Source organism: Pinus tabuliformis, chromosome J, assembly GCF_031772625.1.
Source record: "Pinus tabuliformis cultivar Carrire ecotype Pingquan chromosome J, CPIR1, whole genome shotgun sequence".
NCBI classification, from domain to species: Eukaryota; Viridiplantae; Streptophyta; class Pinopsida; order Pinales; family Pinaceae; genus Pinus; species Pinus tabuliformis.
This window is the reverse complement of record NC_142295.1, coordinates 920119321-920142764: the sequence shown is the minus strand read 5'-3', so window position 1 is coordinate 920142764 and position 23444 is coordinate 920119321. Positions and strand designations below refer to the sequence as shown.

General features: G+C 38.2%; 1 protein-coding gene across 1 annotated transcript; it reads left to right on the top strand.

Annotated features, from left to right (window-relative positions):
- Positions 1-3322: 3322 nt before the first annotated feature.
- Positions 3323-12683, top strand: LOC149229760 (uncharacterized). Its single transcript, XM_089378727.1, has 4 exons — positions 3323-5542; positions 5643-5696; positions 5781-7504; positions 11950-12683. Exons 1-4 carry the CDS (start codon positions 3799-3801, stop codon positions 11983-11985), a joined length of 3558 nt encoding a protein of 1185 aa, XP_089234853.1. The 5' UTR covers positions 3323-3798; the 3' UTR covers positions 11986-12683.
- Positions 12684-23444: the final 10761 nt, after the last annotated feature.

Below are 23444 nucleotides of genomic sequence, written 5' to 3'. Positions count from 1 at the left end.
TAATTTTTTTCTCTGCGAAATATATATATATATATATTTTAATTTTTAAGAGATTAGTTAAATTTAATAATATGACTGAAACTTTCTGTATTCAAGTTTCTGTGATCTATGGTAAATTAAGTAAAGTCTTTCGGTATAAAATTTTGCTTTTTATCAAAAGATTTTGCTTAATAATTAAAACTATTACAACAAAATTTATTATATATTTATTAAAATTAAAATGGCATAAGGTAAATAATAATATTCATTTCAGTTGCCCACGGGGCTTTGGATTGACGGTGAATGGGTGCACTGTTAAGGCACTCCTTGCGATAGGTCATTGGTTCAAATCCCCGTGGGTGCGTAGGTTAGTCTTAACAAAGAAAAAAAAAAAATATTCATTTCAGTTAGCTAAAATAAACTCAATTAACAATAATCAGATAATTTAACTTTATTTATTTTTAATATTTAATTATTTATTATTGTTAGTTAAATTTCTATAATTTTTAAAATGTTTAATCAATTTTTAATGAATAATTAGAAAAATTTTGGTGAAAATCACATTAAAAGAACTATGTTTAACCATTTTGAACCATCCAATGTGATTCATTGTAAGTTCAATATTTATATAAACTTTTCATTATTATCATCATTGAAGACAAATACTTCACTCATCATCATTAGAAACAAATAAAATTTTAAGATTCTCTACAGTAAATTCAAATCCCAAAAATTAAAAAAACCCTATATTTCCTTCTTTCTATGAAGTTTATCAACATAAAATTGAAATTTCAAAGCTTAAAAACCTTATAAAAAAGAGATTGACATTATATATTAAAATTTATATAAACTTTTGATAGTATGATTAAACATATTTAATGATTTTATCTACAATTATTTCTTAATTGATAAACCCTATTACACGGTTAGAAATCCAAAACTTATGAACTTTTATTTCTTAATAATTCAAATTAACTCAAATGACTTTACTAATTACTATATGAATAATATGTTTTAGTATTATTTTTTTTGTCAGTCAAGGAAATTTCATTATATTATTAAAGAAAAACAAGGAAATTTCATTATATTATTAAAGAAAAACAACTTACATTCTGAAGGGCTTCAACTCTCCTTGCTTCAATCTCAGGATTTGTTAATGAGGAGAGTCAGACAAAAACATAAGAGATGTGCCCATTCATTACATATATCTCATGGACAAAATGGCCAAATGTTCCAAAATACATACAAAACTAAAAAACAACTTGCAATTTTCATATCAAGGAAGGGGATTCTAAGCTTGACCACCCGGAGCAGCTACATGGTCGTGACCTTCATGGACATGATAATCGATGTAAGCCAAACATGCCTCAATTTCATCCATTCTCTCATTGTTGTGGTGTTGGCTGCGTCTCATTGAAGCCAACTGCTCCAAAATCTCACTCTGGTTGTACTACACATCATTGATGTAGGCCACAATCTCGTTCCAGTCATCATACTTGTGTTGGTGGAGGATGTCCAGGTTGCCCTGGATATCCCGCAATTGATTAACTATTGTACCTAGGGAGGGTGATTGTTTTATGCAGCCCAGAGAGTGGGCTTGGGCATGCGCTACCTCACCTCCCACCTCATCCTCGTTCATCTCCTCTACCCTGTCATCTCGAGCACCCTGCTGCCCATGGAGGTCACCACCTCATCGGGCATGCCCACACTAGCGTATCATCTCTGTCATTTGCACCTGATGAACTCCCCAACAAGGCCTCTCACCAGGGGAAAAGCCCCAATCGAGGACCACCCTATGCAAAGACACACTGAACCACACACACCTCGACCCTAACACAACAACAAACTTTCCTCAAGAGAGGAGACAAGCCCAAAACCCCTGATACTGGCAAAATTGACAACACAGAGAAATGGCAACACCGAGATTGAAAATACATTGAAGCAAAGGACCAACAACGACTTGGCTCGTTGCTGCCCACTCCCTTGTCAAACACCCAATGTACCTTTCGAATGCGAAGAGTCGAGCAAGCCCCATAATTCTGACCATTCTAAGTTGAGAACAATTCTCTCAACTGCATAGACTTCCCTCCACAAACAAGAGACCTCCCTTACACCTAGACCAACCACCAACAGATCACAGACTCAAAATCCACTACTCATATTGTTTCCCATGCCACACAAGGAAAACATTAACATGCACCCCAAATAAAAACCAAAAGGATGGAATTACCTCCATCGTTGCCTTCGTATTCCAGAGTTGAAGTCACGAGGTTAAACACCCCCTAGTTGAGCCAAGGGCAACTACAAGACAACTAGACATAGCCAATCCTGGTTCAAGCACCAATCCAGGATCCCAAATGAGACTTGGTCAGCTCTTACTTGTAGCATTTCCTTCGCATACCACCTTGTAACAGAGTTTAACACCCATCTTGGCTCTCCAGAGAGACCCTCTGAATGAAATGAGCAGGGGCAACCTTCCAAACTGCAACTTTTCATCTCCCAAACAACATTTTTGCATAATACAACTATCACTGAGGAAATAAGAACTAACACGATTTCTAGCGACAGACCACCCAACCTCTTATACTTACCATACCTTAAATTCATTACAACCACGCAAAAATGCTTGAATTACGCAAAACAACTCACTTACCAAATCAATCACCCCAACAAAATGCTTTAATATTATTAAATAAAAATATTTATATATATTATTATTATTTTTTTAATTAATTTTTAAACTTTTTATAAAAAATGGTTTAACTACATACCAATTCGTGTTCAATCCAAAATTCTATATATATATAAATATTAATTATCAATAATTAAAAAAATTATATATTATAATTATTTAAATATATATTATATATATAAAATTATATAATTTCACATCATATTTAATATTATATAAATATTTCATTAAAACTAATATAATTTAATTTTTATATAAATAAGCCAACAAGGAAAAACCATATTTGGGAGAATATTTCAAAGTAAACACCGTCCACAACTTGATAGCAAAATACTATTCTTCAAAAAGATGAATGGATTCTTGTAAGAATATCTTAATTATGAGGTAAAGAATTAAAAATTAAAAACCTTTTGTTTATATATATAAACCTAACAATGTATATTAATCAATACTATAATCTTCCACCCCAAACTTTGTACAGTTTCCCAGGAGTAACCTTTTGTTTTTTCATGACTTGATTTAGCCCACTGAATAAGAATCTTGAGCACCACAACATTTCCAGGCCCACCCCTACCAAAAAGGAAATTAGTGAAAATTTATGTGAATTAATTTATCGATATATTTTTAATGTGTTTAAATCTTCATGCTTTGGGCAATCAGTCGCACTTCTCCTCTATTTTATTATCAATACTTCCAACCATGTTAAAGCATGATAATACCAGCACATGAATCAAGTCCTTTGTAAAATAACAAACTTTTTATACTGTACTGCAAATTCTTATAATTCTTTTTCCTTCAATTTTTCTTCTGTCTTTTCCCTGCAATTTTTCCATCAACCAATTTCCTCATTCTGCTTACAGATACAAGAGATCTTCTCATTCTGCTTACAGATACAAGAGATCTTCTCATTCTGCTTACAGATACAAGAGATCTTCTTATTCTGCTTACTTACAGATACAAGATTTTATTTTGAAGCATAAGGGTTGAAGCTGGTAAGGATCAATCCTTGTAAAACTCCTTTGGAACTTCTCAGAAAAAGATAACAGCAGATTTGGTACCAGATCATCAGATAAGGGATTTTGTGTTGTTCTGCAATTCTTGCTTTTACTTTTTGTTTTTGGATTCAAATGGCATCAAAACAGATTGCTCATGTTCTGCAAAAGAAGTTTGGAAGGTTCGCCACAGTGCTTATATATGCAGTCCTGGAATGGGTGCTGATCGTTCTGTTATTAATTGGGGCTCTGCTTTCTTATCTGACTACCAAGTTCGCAGAGTATTTTGGGCTCCATCCTCCCTGTCCGTGGTGTTCCAGGATTGATCATGTCTTGGGCAATGAAGAACAGGCCTTCTATACAAAATTCGTCTGCGATCTCCATGCCAGGGAGATTTCTTCTTTGGGTTATTGCCATGTTCATAAGAAGCTCTCTGATATGCAAGGTATGTGTGAAGATTGTTTGCTTTCATTTGCTACGGAGGATAGACCTAATTCGTGTGCAGATAGGTCTTTGGTGGAGAATTTTGCTGTGGTTCCTGAGTGTAATGGTGATGGGATTAAATTGGGTTCCAATATGGAGCACGATGGTGATAAAGACAATCAGGGAATTCATTTGGGTTTTCAGACGGGTAATCAGAGTGTTGAAAATCAACATGGGATTCATGTGGGTAATAACCTGGGTATGACTGGACATGGGTTTCATATAGATCATCAGAGTGAAGGCAATGAACACGGAATTCATCCGAGTTTCCAGATGGGTGACAACAATACGATGAAGGAACAATTCACAGATGGCGGCCGTTGTTCTTGCTGCAAGGCCCCCGTGAAGATCAGATTTCTTCTGCAACCTTTAGTTCGGACCAAATTGAAAGATAGGAAAGAGAAGGATAAGGTTGATTTGGCTTCGGTAAATGCGGAGATAGAATTGGTTAAGGATGCCGATGAAGAAGAAGCACAGTCGAGATCAGTGGGATATCCTGAGTCTGTATTTCGGGAGTACACTGATACGCATGAGAGAGCATTGGCTGAAGCAGAAACAGAAGCTATGAACTTGAATCCGTTGGGTCATATTGGATATTCAGAGCTTAAAGGGACATCAGAGTCTGGATCTGAGGTTTCGTCATCGGATTCAGGCCATGAGATGATTGCAGAGGATGGGGAAGGATTTGGTAAGCAGGACTTGCAAGGAGCAGAAACGGCAGTGGAGGTCATCTCTGAAAGTATGATGAATGGTTTGGTTCATGATTTAAATTCAAATGTGGAGAATTGCTGGTATGATCCTGTTCATCCTGAATTTGTCTCAGAAAACGAAGTTGAAACTCACAATGATGTAATCTTGGAGGAAAATTTCAAGAAATCTGCCGGGGGGATTGAATCCTGGACCACACCAGAACAACTGCTAGGAGAAGTGAAAGGCAAATCAGAAACTGGGTCTGGGGCGGAAAGTCTCATTGCTTTCGATGAACATATGTCCTCTTTTGATACTCCTGCATTGAGTTCAGATGGACAGGGAACATTTTTAGTGCGCCACCAGGTGGAAAAAGAGTGCACACTGCATGGTACAGAGTTGCTTCATGAAGCTCTGGAGGTAGTTCAATCCTCAAAAGACGTCTTGTTTCCATTGAGCGAGCAAGAAAATAAGAAAATATCCTTAGAGGGTTCGTCTTCAGAAGCTGGTTGCACCCTAGCCCATGGTCTCAAAGTGTTTGACTGGTACAGTATTTTGGAACATGAACATCCTTTACCTGTCTCAGCCAATGAAGTGGAGGAAGTGCCTGCCGAAACTGTCCATGCTGATCGTACTTTTTCTCAAAAAGACATTATTGAAACCAATGAGGCAAATTTTGGAATATCTGCTCAAATTACTCCTGTTGAAGGTACTAATCCTCCTAATGAGGCATTTTTTGAGTTGGAAGTTTCGAAATCAGTTTTATCTGTGAAATAGGAAATAATACTTGCTGAATATGTACCTTGCAGGTGTTCATCTAGAGGATGTGGTTGATGATTTTAGAACAGAGGATTTGAACAAAGGTGTGTTTTACAAACTTGGATATAACTTATCATTTTCTTAACAAGTTGGTCATTTTCTTCAATATTGTCCTATAATGTTTGCAGGGTCTGAAAATATTGAAGCGAATAATAGGCAGGAAGAATCACATAGGATATATGTGAATCCTTTTGCTGAAAGGGAAGAAGCAAACAAACCTCAAGGAGAGGTTAAAATCTTGCAAAGAGGCTTCTCTAAAGAATTGGATCAAACTGTACTAGGCGGTCCAAGTGTTGCAGATGAGTATAGAACTCCTGGAACACCAAGTTTCATAGAAGGTTTGCATATGCTACATAAGAGGTTGTCAGTTGAGAGAAATGATTCTGGTTTTGACTCTTTGGATGGAAGCATTCTAAGTGAAATTGAGGGTGAAAGTGCAGTTGATCGTCTGAAACGGCAACTTGAGCTAGAGCGGAAGTCTCTAAATAATCTGTACACAGAATTAGAAGAAGAGCGAAGCGCTTCTGCAGTTGCTGCAAACCAGGCTATGGCCATGATCACACGTCTACAGGAGGAGAAAGCACAAATGCAAATGGAGGCATTGCAGTACCAAAGGATGATGGAGGAACAAGCAGAATATGATCAAGAAGCTTTGCAACTTTTAAATGAGGTACTTGTAAAAAGAGAGAAGGAAGTTAAAGACTTGGAGAAGGAAGTGGAGCTTTACAGGAAAAGATTCCATTATGAAGCAACAAAAAGAAAAGATAAACGCAGAAAGACTTCAAGTGAAAATTCTGAGACTCATTTAAAAACAGAAGGAAACAAGAATGGTGAACCACCTTATGAGCAGTATCAAAAAGAAAAGAGTTCATCTATTTCATCCTCGAGTGAAGACTCTGATGAGAGTTCATCTAGTACCGATGAAGTTGAGGATATTATTTTAGAGCAAAATAATCAAAATTATACACCAATAGAATCAACCATGAATCTAGGTGGGGTTTATGAAGAGCATAAACTGGATGATAGCTTGGATGAGTCGATGGTTGATCTTGAAGAGGAAAGGCTTTCCATTCTAGAGCAGTTGAAGAGCTTGGAGGAGAGGCTTCACACATTAGCGGATGACGGAGAATCTGAAATGAGGCTACACATGTTAGCAGATAATGGAGAATCTGAAGTTGTTGAACAACAACATGATGTATCTGACCTTGGCATGTTACATCTACAAGTAAATGCAGAGCCAGAGTACTATTCTGAATACATGGTAGGAGAAAACAGATCACATTGCCTGGGAACTGGAGAAGATTCATCCATTCAAGATAAGGCTAATGGCAATGATGAACATTTACCTGTATGGGATATAAATGACGTGCATGACAATCTAAAAGAAATATTTTTGGACAACGGGCGTCAGAAAAATGTGAGTATTGGAAACCTAGATACTTCAACTGCCAGCAAAGCACCGGCTGCAAGAAAAATTGGTTCTGTGAAGGCCAAGAGGCTTCTTCCTTTGTTTGAGGCTACAAGCTTTGAAGACGAATCATATAATACAGAAACATCCTATCCAACAAACCAGTGTAATGACTGGCGCAGTATATCTATGATTGCGAGAGACAATAACCGTGTCATCATTGAAGAAGAAGTGCAGCATCTTAATGAAAGGTTGCAAGCTCTTGAGGCCGATAGAGAGTTCATAAAACACAGCATCAAATCACTGAGGAAAGGTGATGAGGGGATGAAACTACTTCAAGAAATTGCTCAACACCTCCGGGAGCTACGGAGGATAGACATGAGAGCCAGTAGTCTCAATGATACTTTCGTGCAGCAGAATGCAGTTTGTATCTCTTCATCGGAGGTAATGGGGCTCCATGTACTTTAGCCTTTGCATGTTATTCTGTAGGTTCACAAGTACAATAAAACATTTGTACACAGTCCCAATCCTTAATTGGTATTTCACAACTTATATGTGTTATCAAATTCTGCAAATGACTGCAACATCACCTTAGAAAATGGCTGAATAACAAAAACTATGCAACCTGAGTAGCTTTAATGTCATAACCCACAGCAATTCTAGCTCGAATTGGGATCCCACTATTCACATCGAAATTACATTCAATGTAAGGCCGTATAATGCTATGAAGAGTGACCAAGTAATTAAACAAGGAAGGCCACAATCTGATAAGTGGAACTTAAACTCATTATTTCCTTCATTATTAACGGCAAGTCCTTTAATCATGAGTTAACCCTTCTCTGCTGTGATTAAGACTTTCTCTCTGCTATTACGTTCCATGATTTATAGCTTACTGCTTCATTATTTAAATTGATGAAGAAGAGTGTTACAAAGTTGTTTAACCTGTGCATCTATTAATCAACCTCTGCGATCCACTTTTACCATTCATGTTTAGGATTTGACTTGTATGATCTAAGAGGGTTGTTTCATAGAATTTTCTTCCCTTCTAGTTGCATCTAATCTGCTATCTACGGCATAAATTTCATATGCTCATCTTTGGGGCAAGCCTCTAAGATGAGAGGCTAGATTTCCATGCTTCACCGGGAATTTTATCAAAATGAGCAGTGCATTTGAAATTTGTTGTGTTCACTGTTTTGATCGTCTTATCATATTTTGGATTCTAAACACATATTGCCTCATCCTGTGATGTCCTCCTTGTTGCTATGCCCTGATAGAATTTTCCTATTACCTGCGGGTTGAATTGTGTTTTAGACTTTAGTAGTTGCTATAGTTCTTGTTAACCATGATATGGCTTGTGAATACTACCTACAGCATGGTTGCTTTGTTTCTGTTAACTATTAGAGGGCTTGTGACTTTGAGCTTTAAGCTCAGGCTTTTTCTCTGAATCTGGTGCAACCTATGATCTCATATCCTTTAGTGGAATTTGTACATCACAACTCTTTGGATAATGGTGATGTTTTCCTTGTTCTGTGTGATCATGATAGAATTGGGAATCGTTTTTTGTTGAAAGGTAGTAGGTACATCTTTTATCATTAATCCTCTGGGACATATCAGCACAGCCATCTCAAAAAGTGTTTTACATGATAACTAGATTTGTTTTGATGCTACGTTTCAGGAATGAAACTGCTTGAAATTTCTAGAAAATAAATTTTGTCTTATTGTTATTGTGTTTATAGTATTTGATATTTTCTGAAAATAAATCTTCCTACGTTGCTCCACTTCATACAGATGTATCATTCCATGTAAACCAATTAACTTTCTGATATATCAGAGCTGAGCAACAACCTGCTTTTCTATTAGAGTGGATTATCATTTTAAGAGAAGGAACAAAAAACACACATTTTTTATTCAAAATTAAATTGAGTTCTATTAAGAGAATAGCCTGTGAAAACCAAGTGCAAAGCTGTAAGCAAATCAGATAAATTTTATCTTCAATTTTGATGAAGAGTAGGAAGTGGTCCATGTAATGATAATGGAGTTAAGTAGAATTTATGCAGAGATTGACAGAAAACAATCTATTATATTGAATTCCTAATTGTGTTGTTGACGCTTATATAAATTTCTCTCATTTGTTTAATTTTATTTGCAAGAACTTACTATTTTGAGTTTTATTCATTATTTATGCATAAGACCTGCATGTTATACTTTTTATGTTTCTCATTTTTTGCAAAAGACATTTCTGGTATTTTTTTTTAAATTCTAGAAAATTCATATTGCAGTAAAAATGAAATACATATCCAGTTATCATCTGCTACTGGTCTGCTGCTAGGGAAACCAGATCAGTAGCAGCGATTTAATGTCTTTAGACTGTTCTTCAAAAAAATTACTGCCTGACTACTCTGTAATACTGAAACCCTGTGCTTACTAAACATTCTGTACATATACATATGCTAACTATACTGAGGATAAGCAGAGGCAGCAGATTTGCTGCTGTGTATCAAAACAAAAAACCAAAAACTAAACAAATCTGTAATTCATCTCATTCAGAGGGAGAATCCACCTGAATTGGTGGAGGTGGATCACTGTCCTCATCTGATGGGGTGAAAGTGATATCTGCCAACCACTTAGCAAGAATGGAAATTTTATCATCCAGCTTTTGAACTCTCTCCATGATATCAGTCATGCAGACCAAGATCTCTTGCTGTGTTTCTGAACATTCAATCAGAACTCAACCCATGAGCATTTTCGTGTGCCAATACAGATTGATAGTCTACAATGTACCTTGTTTGTCTGGACCAAGTGTTCCCTGTGTCGGGAACCCAACACCTAGTTTCCATCTCCACATGCTGGTCAGGGATAAACCTGTGACTATAGTGAACAATGTCCTCGGTATCAGAAATGTCACGGTATATATCTGTAGGAACTGAAGCATTGTACCTACCCATAAAGTGGTAAGCCTTTGCTTAGGCTCTAAGATGAGGGGAGGCCCCATCTCTTCTGCCACCTTGTCGTCCTGAGGTGACACATCAACACACCATCCCGACAGACCATTGAGGTGCCACCCAAGAGAATAGTAGCAAGGACCAACTAAGTAGCAAAATTTTAGAGAAACCTCCCTAGCCTCAGAAAGGAGAAAACCAGTGAAGTAACACCCAAGAGACCAGCCAGACCATAGATGAGACTGAACCTTTGTGAGGGACTCCTTGGCTTGTAGGCAAAAGATCAAACAAGGAAAAAACCACCACTGCTCTGAATAGGAAAAGAAATCCCCCCAGGCACCGGAAAATTCTGAAGAGTGTGAAAAGCCAAGGCAGGGGACGGGCCCAGACAAGGTCACGAAGGCAGCAAGCTAATATCCCAAGGGCCAAAGACCAGAAATTGGGAAGATAATTGACCAGAATTAAGTAGAAGGTACCAAACCTTACTGGACAAGACACCCAGGTTGCTTCGAAGAGTCCCACACGTAGAGCGAGGAGAGTTCTTCCCAAGACCCAGGTTAGAGTCAAGAGAAGCAAATACCCTGTTACTCTGACGCCCAGCCCTGTTCCTCTTGAAGAATAATCTCTAGGAAAAAGCCATAGACTAGAGGCATGTCTGCATGTCCCATAGGTTAGAAGCCATAACACCTGAAGAAAACACAGAGTGAACCATTCACCCAAGAAACCAACAGTTAAAGTGCTTTTGAACCAGGAAAACACCAAATTATGGCTAGTGAAGTGCAGAGAAACTAAACAAAGCAGCACATACAAAGTGAGCCGCTGGAGAGTCGCTTATGTAAGATCAGTGTGGTAATGAATGAAGGAACCTCCCTGTAGCTGTTATTATGGCTACCACCTATCCCGTCCACAGCCATAATGTGAATTGCAGCTCGCATGAAGTCGGGCACCCAGATGGTCTGTCCTGCAGGGACAACCTGTGGCACAAATCGAGAGTTAAACCAAACATTACACACCCCAGCCATCAAATGTTCATTAAAACCATGCTGCTGCCATCTGGGCTCTTGACCCTTCCACCCCGTTTCATTATGTACATCTATTCCAAGGAATGTGGAATGTCCTTGCCCCTTCGCACCTGCCATGGGGAAAAATACATTTCTGGTATTATTTAAGCCCACACATTGATTTGTAAGGTGTAAACTTGAAATGTATGATAGGATGAACATCATTGTCATACCTGATTGAGATATTGCTTAAAGAGAATATGTTTTTTCTATATTTATTTTGTCATGGAATCCAAATCAATGTCAACATGAAGTATATGCTCCATTGATGCACTGGTATTTTGACCCTCTTGTACAATCTTTTTTTAGTTACATCTTGCTTTATTGTTAAGATTCTGTTTGTCCATGGGCTTATGCAGCTTACACGATTAGCTATTAGACTTGTATATTTCCTTTGACATGTGAAACTTGATAGACCTAATGAAAGGGATTCCTCTACTGTAATCAAGCTGGCTTCATGCAAATTTTTACCTTCTGGTCATGTTCAGTAGTCAGATCCGTATTTGGATAGACATCGGTGGAATTGATTCATCTCTAGTTTTCTAACTGAAAAATTGTACTTATTAGGCTATGGATGTCAAATCTTTTTGATAACATTCTATAATTTATTCTAGGTCTTTTAGTTGTTGAATTTTCTACTATTTCATGTGCCTTCATCTGCTTTAATCCTTTGTATACATTTTTAATATCAGATGTGAAATGTGTCTTCTCATAGATGTCATGGCCTGCTGTATATCGGCTCAAATATCTCTGAGACATTGATAGTTTTAATTTTTTGTATCGATTTTCATTTATTCTAATACAATTAGATCAGCAGGCATAAAATTCTATTTCTAGAAGCATTTCTGAATTTGTGAACTGATCTCTTTTTCATCTGATGAAAATGCAGGGCAATGGCATGATGACTACACAACCCCATTACTGAACCTGTCAGCTATCGTAAGTTATACAGCTATAATATGTATTATGGGAGGTCTATTGTTTTCGTTTTGCTTCAAAATCTTGTCGGGTAGGAGGGAAGGGGCTGCTTGTTTTTCAGATTTGCAGTTCTATGACAACTTGCAACTTGATTGCCATAGAATACCTAATTTCACAACACCTAGTTGAGGAATGCACCCAATCAGGCATGGTATCCTCTTGTAAAACATGTATCTGGGTGCACAGCATCCTGTGTCAAGAAATTTTCAATTTTGGCACTTTTTGACATGCTTTCTTTGATCTTGCAAGGAAAGCAAGTTTTGTGTGAAGTTATGAAAAGTCAGTAGCAAAGGTGGGGCTTATTTTTTTGTGGCTCACTCTTTCTCTGGTTTAGGTAAATTTCACCACATCATCATTGCTGGAGCATGGTGGTGCCCTATGAAGTTAGTAATGTCGTGTTTACTATCTAAATCATCTGTCAGGATGTACTGACAAGTAGATAAAATAGTTGGGGATGTACAAGAGTCATTTTTTAATCTTTTTTTCAGTTTGTATGGGTGGCTGTCTAAATGATTCCTTGTAATAAGGGTTGTATCTTTGACAGACCTGGACTGAGTTCTTCAGTTTCAGGTCACTGCAAATGTAGTTGTAAAGAGTCAGAAAATAATCTTGTTGATCATTGAGATATAAAATAAGGTTATGACCTCTCTCTCTCTCTCTGCGTGTGAGTGTGCTGACTCACCTCAAACTAAATAGACAATAGGGAGACCATAAAACTTTAAAGTGAGAAATACTGTTATTCATTTGCATGTCCCAGCAGCTAGCCACAATAACTCATGTATTGGGATGCTCTGTTTGTAATCCCTCGGCCTACACAGCTTTTCTATGTAAAATGGCTAGTTCCGCTGTCATTTATGTATCAATGTCAGTGTACTAGGTAGGTTTCAGAAAATAAAGCTCTTCTAATAATCCTAGACGATGCCTGCGTGGACCTTCACATGCAATCAGCATCATTTATTTCATGGTCAATATGAAGGGTGTCTAGAGTGCATGCTATCAAATTTTGTTTGTAGGGACAAACCAAAGTCTTGGCCATAACTTTGTCTTTCGTATGATCACTTGTTTAGTCCAATGCAACTCTCAACCAACACTTGTAGCACTAGAACTAAAGGTAAAGAAAAGACACCTACATAGTGGATTTCTAACTGCTACAATCATGACATACAGAGGTGCCTATATATGGTCACAAAATTCTTTTATATCAAGCATGTTGAAATTTTATCCTTGATACTGAATCCAATCATACCAACCATTCAGACTAATTAATCAGTGATATCAAGGCCAAAGCATTTCTAAATACCAAAGATGAGTTATCACTATAGATTAAAATTTCTTTTCAAACAAACGGAATAACTGATAATCATAAATTCTAGCTGCCAAGATGAGAAGATAGAAACACAAAATACTTACCACTGGAGCTGGCACACTTTAGCTATTGGTATGTCAATATGCTTAATCTATAAGGTGTTATCCATCTTGTTCACAGTTTTTGAATTTGTTTTGAAGGCAAGACGGAAGCAATAGCCAGTCTTTGTGAACATAATGGTTTATTAAAGTAGTACATGATCTGAAAACCACATGGATTAAGTATCATAGGAATTGACAAGTAAGTGAACATACTGATTGATGCTTATTTCCATGTTACTGAGTATGCAACTTCATGGCTTGAAACAGAGAAGTGATTTTTGCTAAAACATTGGCAGATTAATCTAATAATATAATAGCATAGACATCAATATCAATTAAGGAATACGTCAAAATAATCGGAAGGGAGAATAACTGATATGGTCATTTAATGAGTTTTAAACCACTGAGAAATACAATATGCTGCATTTTTTGTTTTTCAGGTAATATGACATTTTCTTTCATTCTGAGGATGGTACCCAAGATAAACCTTAGATTCTTTAGGACATAACACTAGGTCAATAACAGGGCTCAAAGCGGTTACAACAATATTCTCATTATGAGATCAACATGTCACTCACGGGATTACACCCCTCAACGACTAGGGTTAGACCCAATTGACAAATACAATACTCTGCATATCAATGATACCTCCTGTTTCAGGACAAGGAATTGTGATATTTTCATTCTTCTTTTTTTCTGAAATTTTCAAAATGAGAATAATGTGGAAAATCAATATTTTCAAGTATAAAACTTCATGGTAACTTGTGCGAATCAAGAGCCAAACTCTAGACGCTGTAGTGAATATAATTTAATCCTCATATTTCCCTTCGGTCTTCTATTTTTTGAAGACATGGGCATGGAGAGTTAGCCCCTGATAGATAGGTCTTTCTGTGGTTGCTTGCATCGGCTTGCTGCTTCATAACACCACATTGCATTTAGTGCTTGTACCTGTTAAATGATTTATAACTAAAATGAGCATTTTAGTTTTTGACAATTTAATTCAGCAATTGAAAATCAATAGTCAATCAACATATAGGTATTTTATGTTCCTATTACATATGTAGGCAGATGCAACCACACTATGTTTGTGGCTGAGGGATGTGGTCTTGCTTTGAGTGAATTATGTTTCTAATTTCCATTTATATTAATTTCACCACTAAAATTAATGTAATTACTTCTCATGCTGTTATTATGTAAAACCATAAGATTTTGGCAAACGCATACATAGCTGTCTTTAAGATGCTCTTTTCAATTCCGAGCGTTTGTCCTTCGTTCACACATGCTTTCTGGCATCTGGGTCTAATTTATTACTACATCCTTAGTATATGTGCTTTTCGCAAGTGGATATTAAATCCAAATATGTTGATTGTTACAAAGTTTCATAGAGGTCAGAACATTTAAGGGCAAAGACCCATATATGGTTTCATTCAAAACCTAAATTCTTCTTTGTCCAATCCCAATGTCACAGGGAAGGACTCTGCACACGTGAAGAAACTTCATAATCAATTGAAGTGTGGATGGATTGTAGATAAGTGTAAAGGGATTTTGAAGTTGCATTGTTGAATTTTGAAGTGATGGAAAAATAAATTTATGTTTTTAAGATTCAATGGAAAATGAGGTGTCCTAGATTGCGTGGTATCTGGACTTTGGTGCCACCAAACACATGATATGGAGAGAGGAGTAGTTTTCCAAGATCAAAAGTTGTAATGTTGATAGATCACATATTTCCTTCCAAAGCCAAAATGTGTTGCTACAAGATCTAGGTTGAAATAGAGGTAGAAATTTTAAAGTCGACGCCCTTATGGCCAAGGAAGGTAGGTTTAGGTACATTGCAAACTGGTATTAGAGCTTACTTTCCAACTTTGAGCTGTCATGGGTAGGAAATTTGGACTGAATAATTCTCACTTTAAATGAATGGCGTATTATTGCAAGAACAGTGAAATGAATCGTTATAATGGACAATAGAAAGTGAAGTGTTACTTTCTGCACTTCGCACGTTGCAACCAAGGAAAATTGATGAAGGCAAGTTATGTGAAGGTAGATCTTGAGAAAGTTTGGATGGAGAGGTATTTACCTCCACCCTTTGTGTTAAATAAAATGGTTAACTATTGGATGAGGCAAATAAGGAGACATTCATGATGGAGAAATAATAACCTTTTCCCTTTTCCCACTCTCCCTCCTTGCCCCACAAAACAATTGAGCAAAGTAGGAAAGGGGTGGAAGTATGATGGTAGAGCTTTGGAGAACATAGAGGAAGGTGCAAAGACCTTTGCCCTCCACCTTCCACTCTAACCAAGAAGGTGGATCCCACATTAAGGTAGAGTAGGAGAAGAGAAATGTTAGGGCAAGGGAAGGATTCATACATTTTCCGTTTGCCCTAACATCAAGGGAAAAAGCCCTATGCCCACCTTGAAGATATGGGGGTGGGTTGGATGGGAAGTTTGGAGAAGGGAGTTAATCTCTACACTCCACCCTTTGCTCTTCACTTGACCCAAAAGGACTTATGTTGAAGTGATGACGAATCACCCCTTGCCATGTTGTAGGGAGGAGATCCATGAAAATAAAGAAAATAAAGAAAAGAGATACAAAGAAGAAAAAATGATTGTAACTTCTTTTGCATATAACTTTGTCATTCGAGCTTGGATTTGAGCAAGATTAGCTATTGAAAAGCTAATTCAAAATAAAGTAGGTTGAAAGACTTAATTTCTAGAATAATACTTTAGTTTTTCAAGAAAATTAATAGAACACAAGCCTTTACACTTAACAATTTTTATTTTTTTTGTTAACATCAAAGAGTACTACGTATATTAATTCTGTGCTCGAACGCAACAAGTACTTGGGAAATTTACAATTTCATTACAATGCTGGGCTTCATGAGTTGCATATGCAAGCTATCAAACCAGTCCCAATTATCTAGCAAAACTACAAAACCGAACAACACTCCTATCATTCTACTAGTATGTACTCGACAAAACTGCGATAAGAGCAAGATACATAGGAAACCAGACATAAAAACACAGACTAGTCCTTAGAAACAACGGGGTGATTAAGGTTCAGGCCTGAATTTTCCTCTACAGGTGGAGAATTCTGCTTGGCGAACTGCATTTGAAGATCTTCGAGTATGCTTTTGAGCGCCCTTTCCTCGTCTTCCAGTCATCCAATTTGTTTCCTCTTTGCCATTATCGTTTCCTGATTCTTGTTGGCAGACTCCCTTTGCTGATCTAGGAGCACCTGCAATTCAGCAATGTTTGCACGCAATTCTGCATGCTCGTTGTTGCACATTTCATAGGCAGGTGGAGAGAAGGTGACCAAGGGAGGGCACATCTTGACCTTGACCCAGTCATGCAAGGAGTCCCTTGCGACCTTGCCCGAGCAAGGATGATGACAACCCCACGAACCAGATGCCACTGAGGGAAGCCAATTGAGAACCCCTTCGAACCAGCTTTTGACCGCATGCAAAGACACCAAATGCTTCCCTGAATGCTTCATCGAATGCTTCACCAATCGAACCGGCTTCACAGAATGCAGAGACACCCAATATTGGGAATAAGAACAACCTCCAACCAATTCGACTAGCCTGGGGCTACCTAGGCCCTTTGAGAGGAGCCAAACACTATCAAATTGTAGAAAGGAGTTGAACACCAATGCTATGAAGAAAATCGAACTGCACTCCCACGATATATAGATTGAGCCATACAAGAGCCAAGAGCGACACATAGGAGTGGTTGTGTGCCTCCCAGATCCCATGGTGGCTCCATTATTGCTCTGCAAATTGAAATGATCTTCGATTCAGGACCCCTTCAAGCGGACGGTCACGATTAACTGAGCTATTAACTCAGTTTTATAAATTATCGCGTCCAATTTTGGAATTAATGTCTACGCTTGTTGGCACGCGATGACCATTAGATCTGATGGATCTGTCCGATCGGACGATTCTGATCTTCTTCTGGGTTTCTCGCGAATTTGTCAAGTTTCCTCGTTTCGCCAGACTTAGCACTTCTGCCAAGTTTATTTCTTATCTGTCAGATTCATGATATCACTAACCAACTCTGTGATTTTGAAATACATCCAAGTTATTTCAATGAATAGTGAGTGAAGATTTAGATGCGACAACACAAGATTATACAAAATCTAATTCTAAATGGTTTAAACTGAAAATCAACAGAACTCAAAAATATTTCGAAGGAAATTTAAGAGACCTCCGGGATTTGACCATCCATGCACAGTATTCATGAGATATAGAGAGATTACGAATTCTACATTCCAATCCTCCACAACAAAAATCCCCTTTTACTAATTCAAAACTTTCATAAATACATGTACATACAACAATCAGATCCTAAATCAATGGATCGAATCTGCCTCATCCTAGATAATATCTAATATTCTCTTCAAGAATCTCAACTAAGCGTAAATACTTGAATTAATTACAAGATAATTCAAATCCCTGAATTCTAGCTCAAATCCTATCTAGAAAGCTTTGTAAAGTGACAGCTAAAGGATCCCACTCCTTTGCTTGTAAACTTCATTTTGTATTTTTGGAATAAAATTCGAAGTCTTTTGTCTTCAAGCCTCATGCTCCTGCATCAAGTTGTCTTGGTGATGTATCCTTCTTTGGTGTCTGATTAAAGAAATCTTGGGCTAGCCAATGAGTCCTTAGAAATATAGGATTCATTGATTAATGGCTCTGATGGAGAGAGATGATATGTTACATATTGGGGGATTCTTCTTAATCCATAGGATATTCTATGAGAATATTTTTCCAAGATAGCCTTGTTTTTGTAAGCATGCATGGTCATGTCTATGTTGCAATTATCTATGTATATCTATGAAACTTTGAGCTAATTGGTCATTCATTTTATTTTTCCTCTCTTGTGCTTAAAGTAATGTTTCATTCTCTCTGTTACAACTCTAGACTTCAATTTTTAAGATTCTCATGGTTTTCACAATCTCTCGAGTTTCATCTAGTATTATATGCCCATTAGATTGTCTCAACATTGACCATAATAAATCCTCAACATTCTCTTCGTATTCCAATGAATGTTATTCATCTATAATGATTTCTTCATAATACATGCTCTCTCTCTTTAATGTCGGCCTTTAACTGTCCTTAATACCACTTTATATATGCAAAAGTGTTCATTACATAACTATGTTAGACAAAATCCCCATGTCTAGTATTTTGCAAAAAACATACAATTTTAATTTATTCATTTTCAAAAAAATTGTTAAGTGTAAAGGCTTTTGTTCTATTAATTTTCTTGAAAAACTAAAAGTATTGTTCTAGAAATTAAATCTTCTAGACCTACTTTCTCAGATCCTTAACATCCTCTTTGTATTCCAATCAATATTATTCATCTATAATGATTTCTTGATAACACTCACTCTCTCTCTTTAATGTCGCCCTTTAATTGTCCTTAATACCACCTTATATATGTAAAAGTGTTCATTCGATAACTGTGTTATACAAAATCCCCATGCCTAGTATTTTCAAAAAAAGAAAAAGAACTAAAAAACATTCATTTTTAATTTATCCATTGTCAAAAAGAAACTGTTAAGTGTAATTTCATATGTGTCGACTCTGAGCTCCCTCCATGTTCGTCTTCGCAGTCCACTGTTGAGTGTCGTCTGCCTTCCCCTTCTCCCCCGACAATCCTCTCTCCCCCCTCCTCGACTCTCGTCCTTAGAAGAATCTCCCCCTCGGTCGCTGGGCGGACAACCTCTCATGGGTGCGTTGACCCATGATCCCTCTTTAGCCAAGGAAATAGCGGCTTTCAACTCTTTGGTTGCATCAGCACATAAGTTTTAGAAGCAAGGTCCTTCTCGCTTTGTGAAAAACGCTGATGAAATTCTGAAGATTGAGATCCAGGCCCCCCAAGTCCGTTCTCATGCTTTGCAGCGTGTCGATCGCGGCCTTGTTGGTCAGTTCATGGGTCTCTGGCCCTCACCACGCTCAGTTCATATATGGATAGAAAAGAACTGGAAGCCCCTAATTAAGGGAGAAGTAATTTCGTCTTTCTGTAGTAAGGGTTTTTTCACTTTCTATTTTGAGAATAGGCTGGACCGAGATTTGGTTTTTAGAAGCAACCCTTACTTCATGGGAGCCCAAGGGCTTTACTTGGATAGGTGGAGCCCCAGCTTCAACCCGGAATGCGATGTCCCCTCTTTTGTCCCTATCTGGGTGAAACTCCCTTACCTCCCCCTCCACTGCTTGAATGACGCAACATTTCATCTAATTGGGAACTCATTGGGGAAGTATATTGACTTTGTGGAGCCAAAGGATGGACTTTTTACTTGTGCAAGGATTTGTGTGGAAGTTGGTTTAGAAAAAGGCCTTCTTGCTGCAGTGAATCTTTGTATGGATAGTTGGACTCATGTATAGGAATTGGACTATGATCAGCTCCCCTTCAAATGCAAAATTTGTCACGAATATGGGCATTTTACCAAAGGTTGCCCAAAATCCCAAGCCACCATGGAAAAACAGCATGGAGATTCAAATGAGTAGTGGCAACAAGTCAAACGAAAAAAGAGAAACAACAGACAATATAATGGACCTACAACCAATGCTTCAGCTCTCCCCCCAAATAAGGGTCTGAGCCAAAACATGTCTAATCCCCCTCAAGGTGCCCCTTGTCATAGTAGGGGTGTTGGAACGACTGACAACCACTTTTTGGCCCTTGTTAGTGTCTCGATTGATGGAGATTCTCCCCATCTATCTCCAAAATATCATGACCTTTGTGGTCATGGTGCATAAAAGAAAGCATCACCCCTGCAACAACAGAAGGAGATTCCTCCAAGCAACGCACTACAAAGAAGCACAAAAGACTCCTCGTAGGATGAAGAAGGCTTCTTATCCTCCAAATAAATTACTAGACAAGCAATACACACAAGCTCAGCTGATGAGAGATCAAAATGTGCGAGGGACAAAAATATAGCCAGAAATGTACACAGATCGGGTCGTAAAACCAATAAAGAGATCATACTGGAGCAAATTGAAAAGACAAAGAGATAGGGTTTCAACACACCATTCCTCGACAATTAGCAGACCTTGAGGTCAAAGGAGGAAAGAAAGGAAATATAGCAGGTCCCAGGAAAGGGACATCATCTTCAAAAAGTAAATAATGAATATCATCTCCTGGAAATGTAGGGGACTTGGTTCGGGAAAAAGAATCATGGAAACGAAATCATTAATCCAAAAGGAAAGGCCAACAGTCGCCCCTCTCCAAGAGACTAAGCTAGGAGAGGTAGAAATCTCCTCCACTCATTTCAAAATTTGGGGAGAAAGTCACATGGTAGTGGTAAGCTTGCGAAGCGCTTCGGGAGGCCTTTGCACATTGTGGAATCTAACACATATGCAACTGGTAAGTTCTACAAAGACAACCCATTGGATAACAACTACCTTTAAAATTTTAGAGTTTCATCAGATCTGTACTATAGTCAATGTATATATGCCATCCCATTTTCGAGAAAAGCAGGAGTGTTGGAAGTCCCTAGTGGAGTTGAGAAACTCTAATTATGGACGCAATTGTATCCTTGGTGGGGACTTCAACACTTCTCTTGTCCAAAAGGAGAAACGTGGGGGCTCTGTTGTCTGTGATGCTTCCCAAGAAAATATGGAGGACTTAATGCTTACCCTTAACCTTTTTGATGTCAAGCCTCCCAAATTCCTCTACACCTGGAACAATAAGCGCTCAGGCCCTGGCCACATTGTTGCTTGTCTTGATTGCTTCCTGGCCTTTGATAGCCTCCTCTCCTTGAACCTGTGCCTTAAATCCTTGGTGTGGTTCGGATCACTATCCTATTCGCCTCCTCCTCTTGTCCTCCCATAATCTGAGCCCTATTCCCTTCAGGTTCTCCCCCCTTTGGTTGGACTCCCAAGGGTTCTCTAATTTGGTTTCTAATTCGTGGTCTCAGTAGGTGGAGGGCAGCTCGATTTCTATTTGGGAAATCAAAATCAAAAGTCTTAAAGGAGACATTTGGAAATGGCTCAAGGAGAATGAATCAGAAAGGCAACATTTAATAAGGGACATGGAACAACAACTAGCATATATTCAGGAACAAATAGACATTGCCTCGGTCACTCGGATTGAGTTCCAAAAAGAAGTGGAGACTTTTAAGGATCTCCACTCTCTCTTAAGAAGAGAAGAAGAATATTGGAGGCTAAAATCAAGAAATACTTGGCTTTCATCCGACACTAAATTCTTCCATAAGCAAGATAAGTTCAGAGAAAGTAAAAACAACACCTCTCAAATCCAACATAGGGAGCAAACCATCACAGAGTATGAGGACATCAAGGATCTTGCAATCCATCACTTCCAAGATCTATACCAGGGGGACTTTCTGACTAATCAAGAAAGTGAGGAGTATATGTTAGATCATGTTCCTACCCTTGTCTCTGAGGCAATGAATGCAACCCTTATTACCCCTCCGACTACTGACGAGATCAGAAATGTAGTCTTTTCCTTTCTTCCAGACAAACCCTTGGGTCTGGATGGATTCTCAGCCTATTTTGACCATCGTTTCTGGGACCTGATAAACAAAGATTTGTGTCGAATGATAGGATATTCCTTCAAACGATTCATCATAGGGGAGGCATCAACTCCTCCTTCTTATCCATAATCCCCAAAGAATCTAATCACTCCTTTTCCAAATTTCGCCCCATATCTCTGTGCAATGTCTCTTGTAAGGTCATGTTGAAGCTCCTTGCCTCCAGGCTTAAAAATATCCTACCCCAATTAATCTTTGAAAATCGAGGTGATTTTGTTCTAGGAAGGCAAATCTTTGACAATAAAACCCTGATTCAAATAGTTATTGACTCCAACTGGAGAAGAGGGGATCAAGGCATGGTAGTCAAGCTAGATATGGCAAATGCCTTTGACAGGGTAAGGCACAGTTTTCTCTTGAAGGTTCTGAAGAAAATGGGGTTTAATGCCTTTATAAAAATGGATTTCTTTGTGCATCTCATCCCCATGGATCGCCCCTGTGGTCAATGGAAGAGTGGCAGGCTTCTTCAATTATTCCATAGGATTGAGGCAGGGTTTTGTCCCCTCTCTCCCTTCCTTTACATCTTAATGGAAGATTCGTTGAGTAGAAGACTGGAACATGAAAGAGAAACCCACAGATTTCCAGGTATCAGATTCAAGACAGGGATCAAAAGCATCAACCATAGGTAGTTTGTGGATGAAACCATCTTGTTAGTTGGGGCCTCTGTGGTTATCACTAAGAGCTTTAAATCTAATATGAACAAGTTTCTTAAGGCCTCTGGAGGGGCCACAAATGACAACAAAAGTCACATCTTCACCAGGAATATCACGCCATAGAAAGCCAGGAAGATTGAAGAAATTTTGGGTTACAAGACTGTCTAGGACTAGAAGGACTTCAATTACCTTGGTATCCCAATATACTTAAGGAGATCAACTCCCAAGGCTTGGCAGAGTGTCTTGGATAGGATCAAAACCAAAATTATGAATTGGGGAGGGATATGGCTGAATAATTCGGGCAGGACCATTTTGGTGAAATTGGTATTATCAGCCATTCCCCTATACCAGTTCTCAACTCTCCAGGCCCCTAAGTATGTTATGCATCAACTTGGTATATACATTAGGAAATTCTTATGGGAGGGAGGGAAGCAAGACAATAAAGTATTCCACTTGGTGAATTGGAGGACTGTCAAAGTGCCAAAGCAGCATGAGGTGCTAGGAATTCATGACCTCACTATGGTTAACACTGCCATGGGTGCCAAACTCTGCTAGAAGCCTAAGTCTTGACCAGTCCAATGGTCGGCATTGATTATGAGAGCTAAATACATGCATCAGCACAATAACGGAGAGACTCACAATGATTCAATCGAAGGCTCTCCTATATGGAAACTTCTTCAGCTCTCCTTGTCTCTCATTCTGAACAATCTCCAAAATCTTGGGGAATGGAAGCACGATCAACATTTGGACGGATCCGGTCTTGGATCACCCTCCTTTGGGTTTGGATCCTTCAATTTCCCCC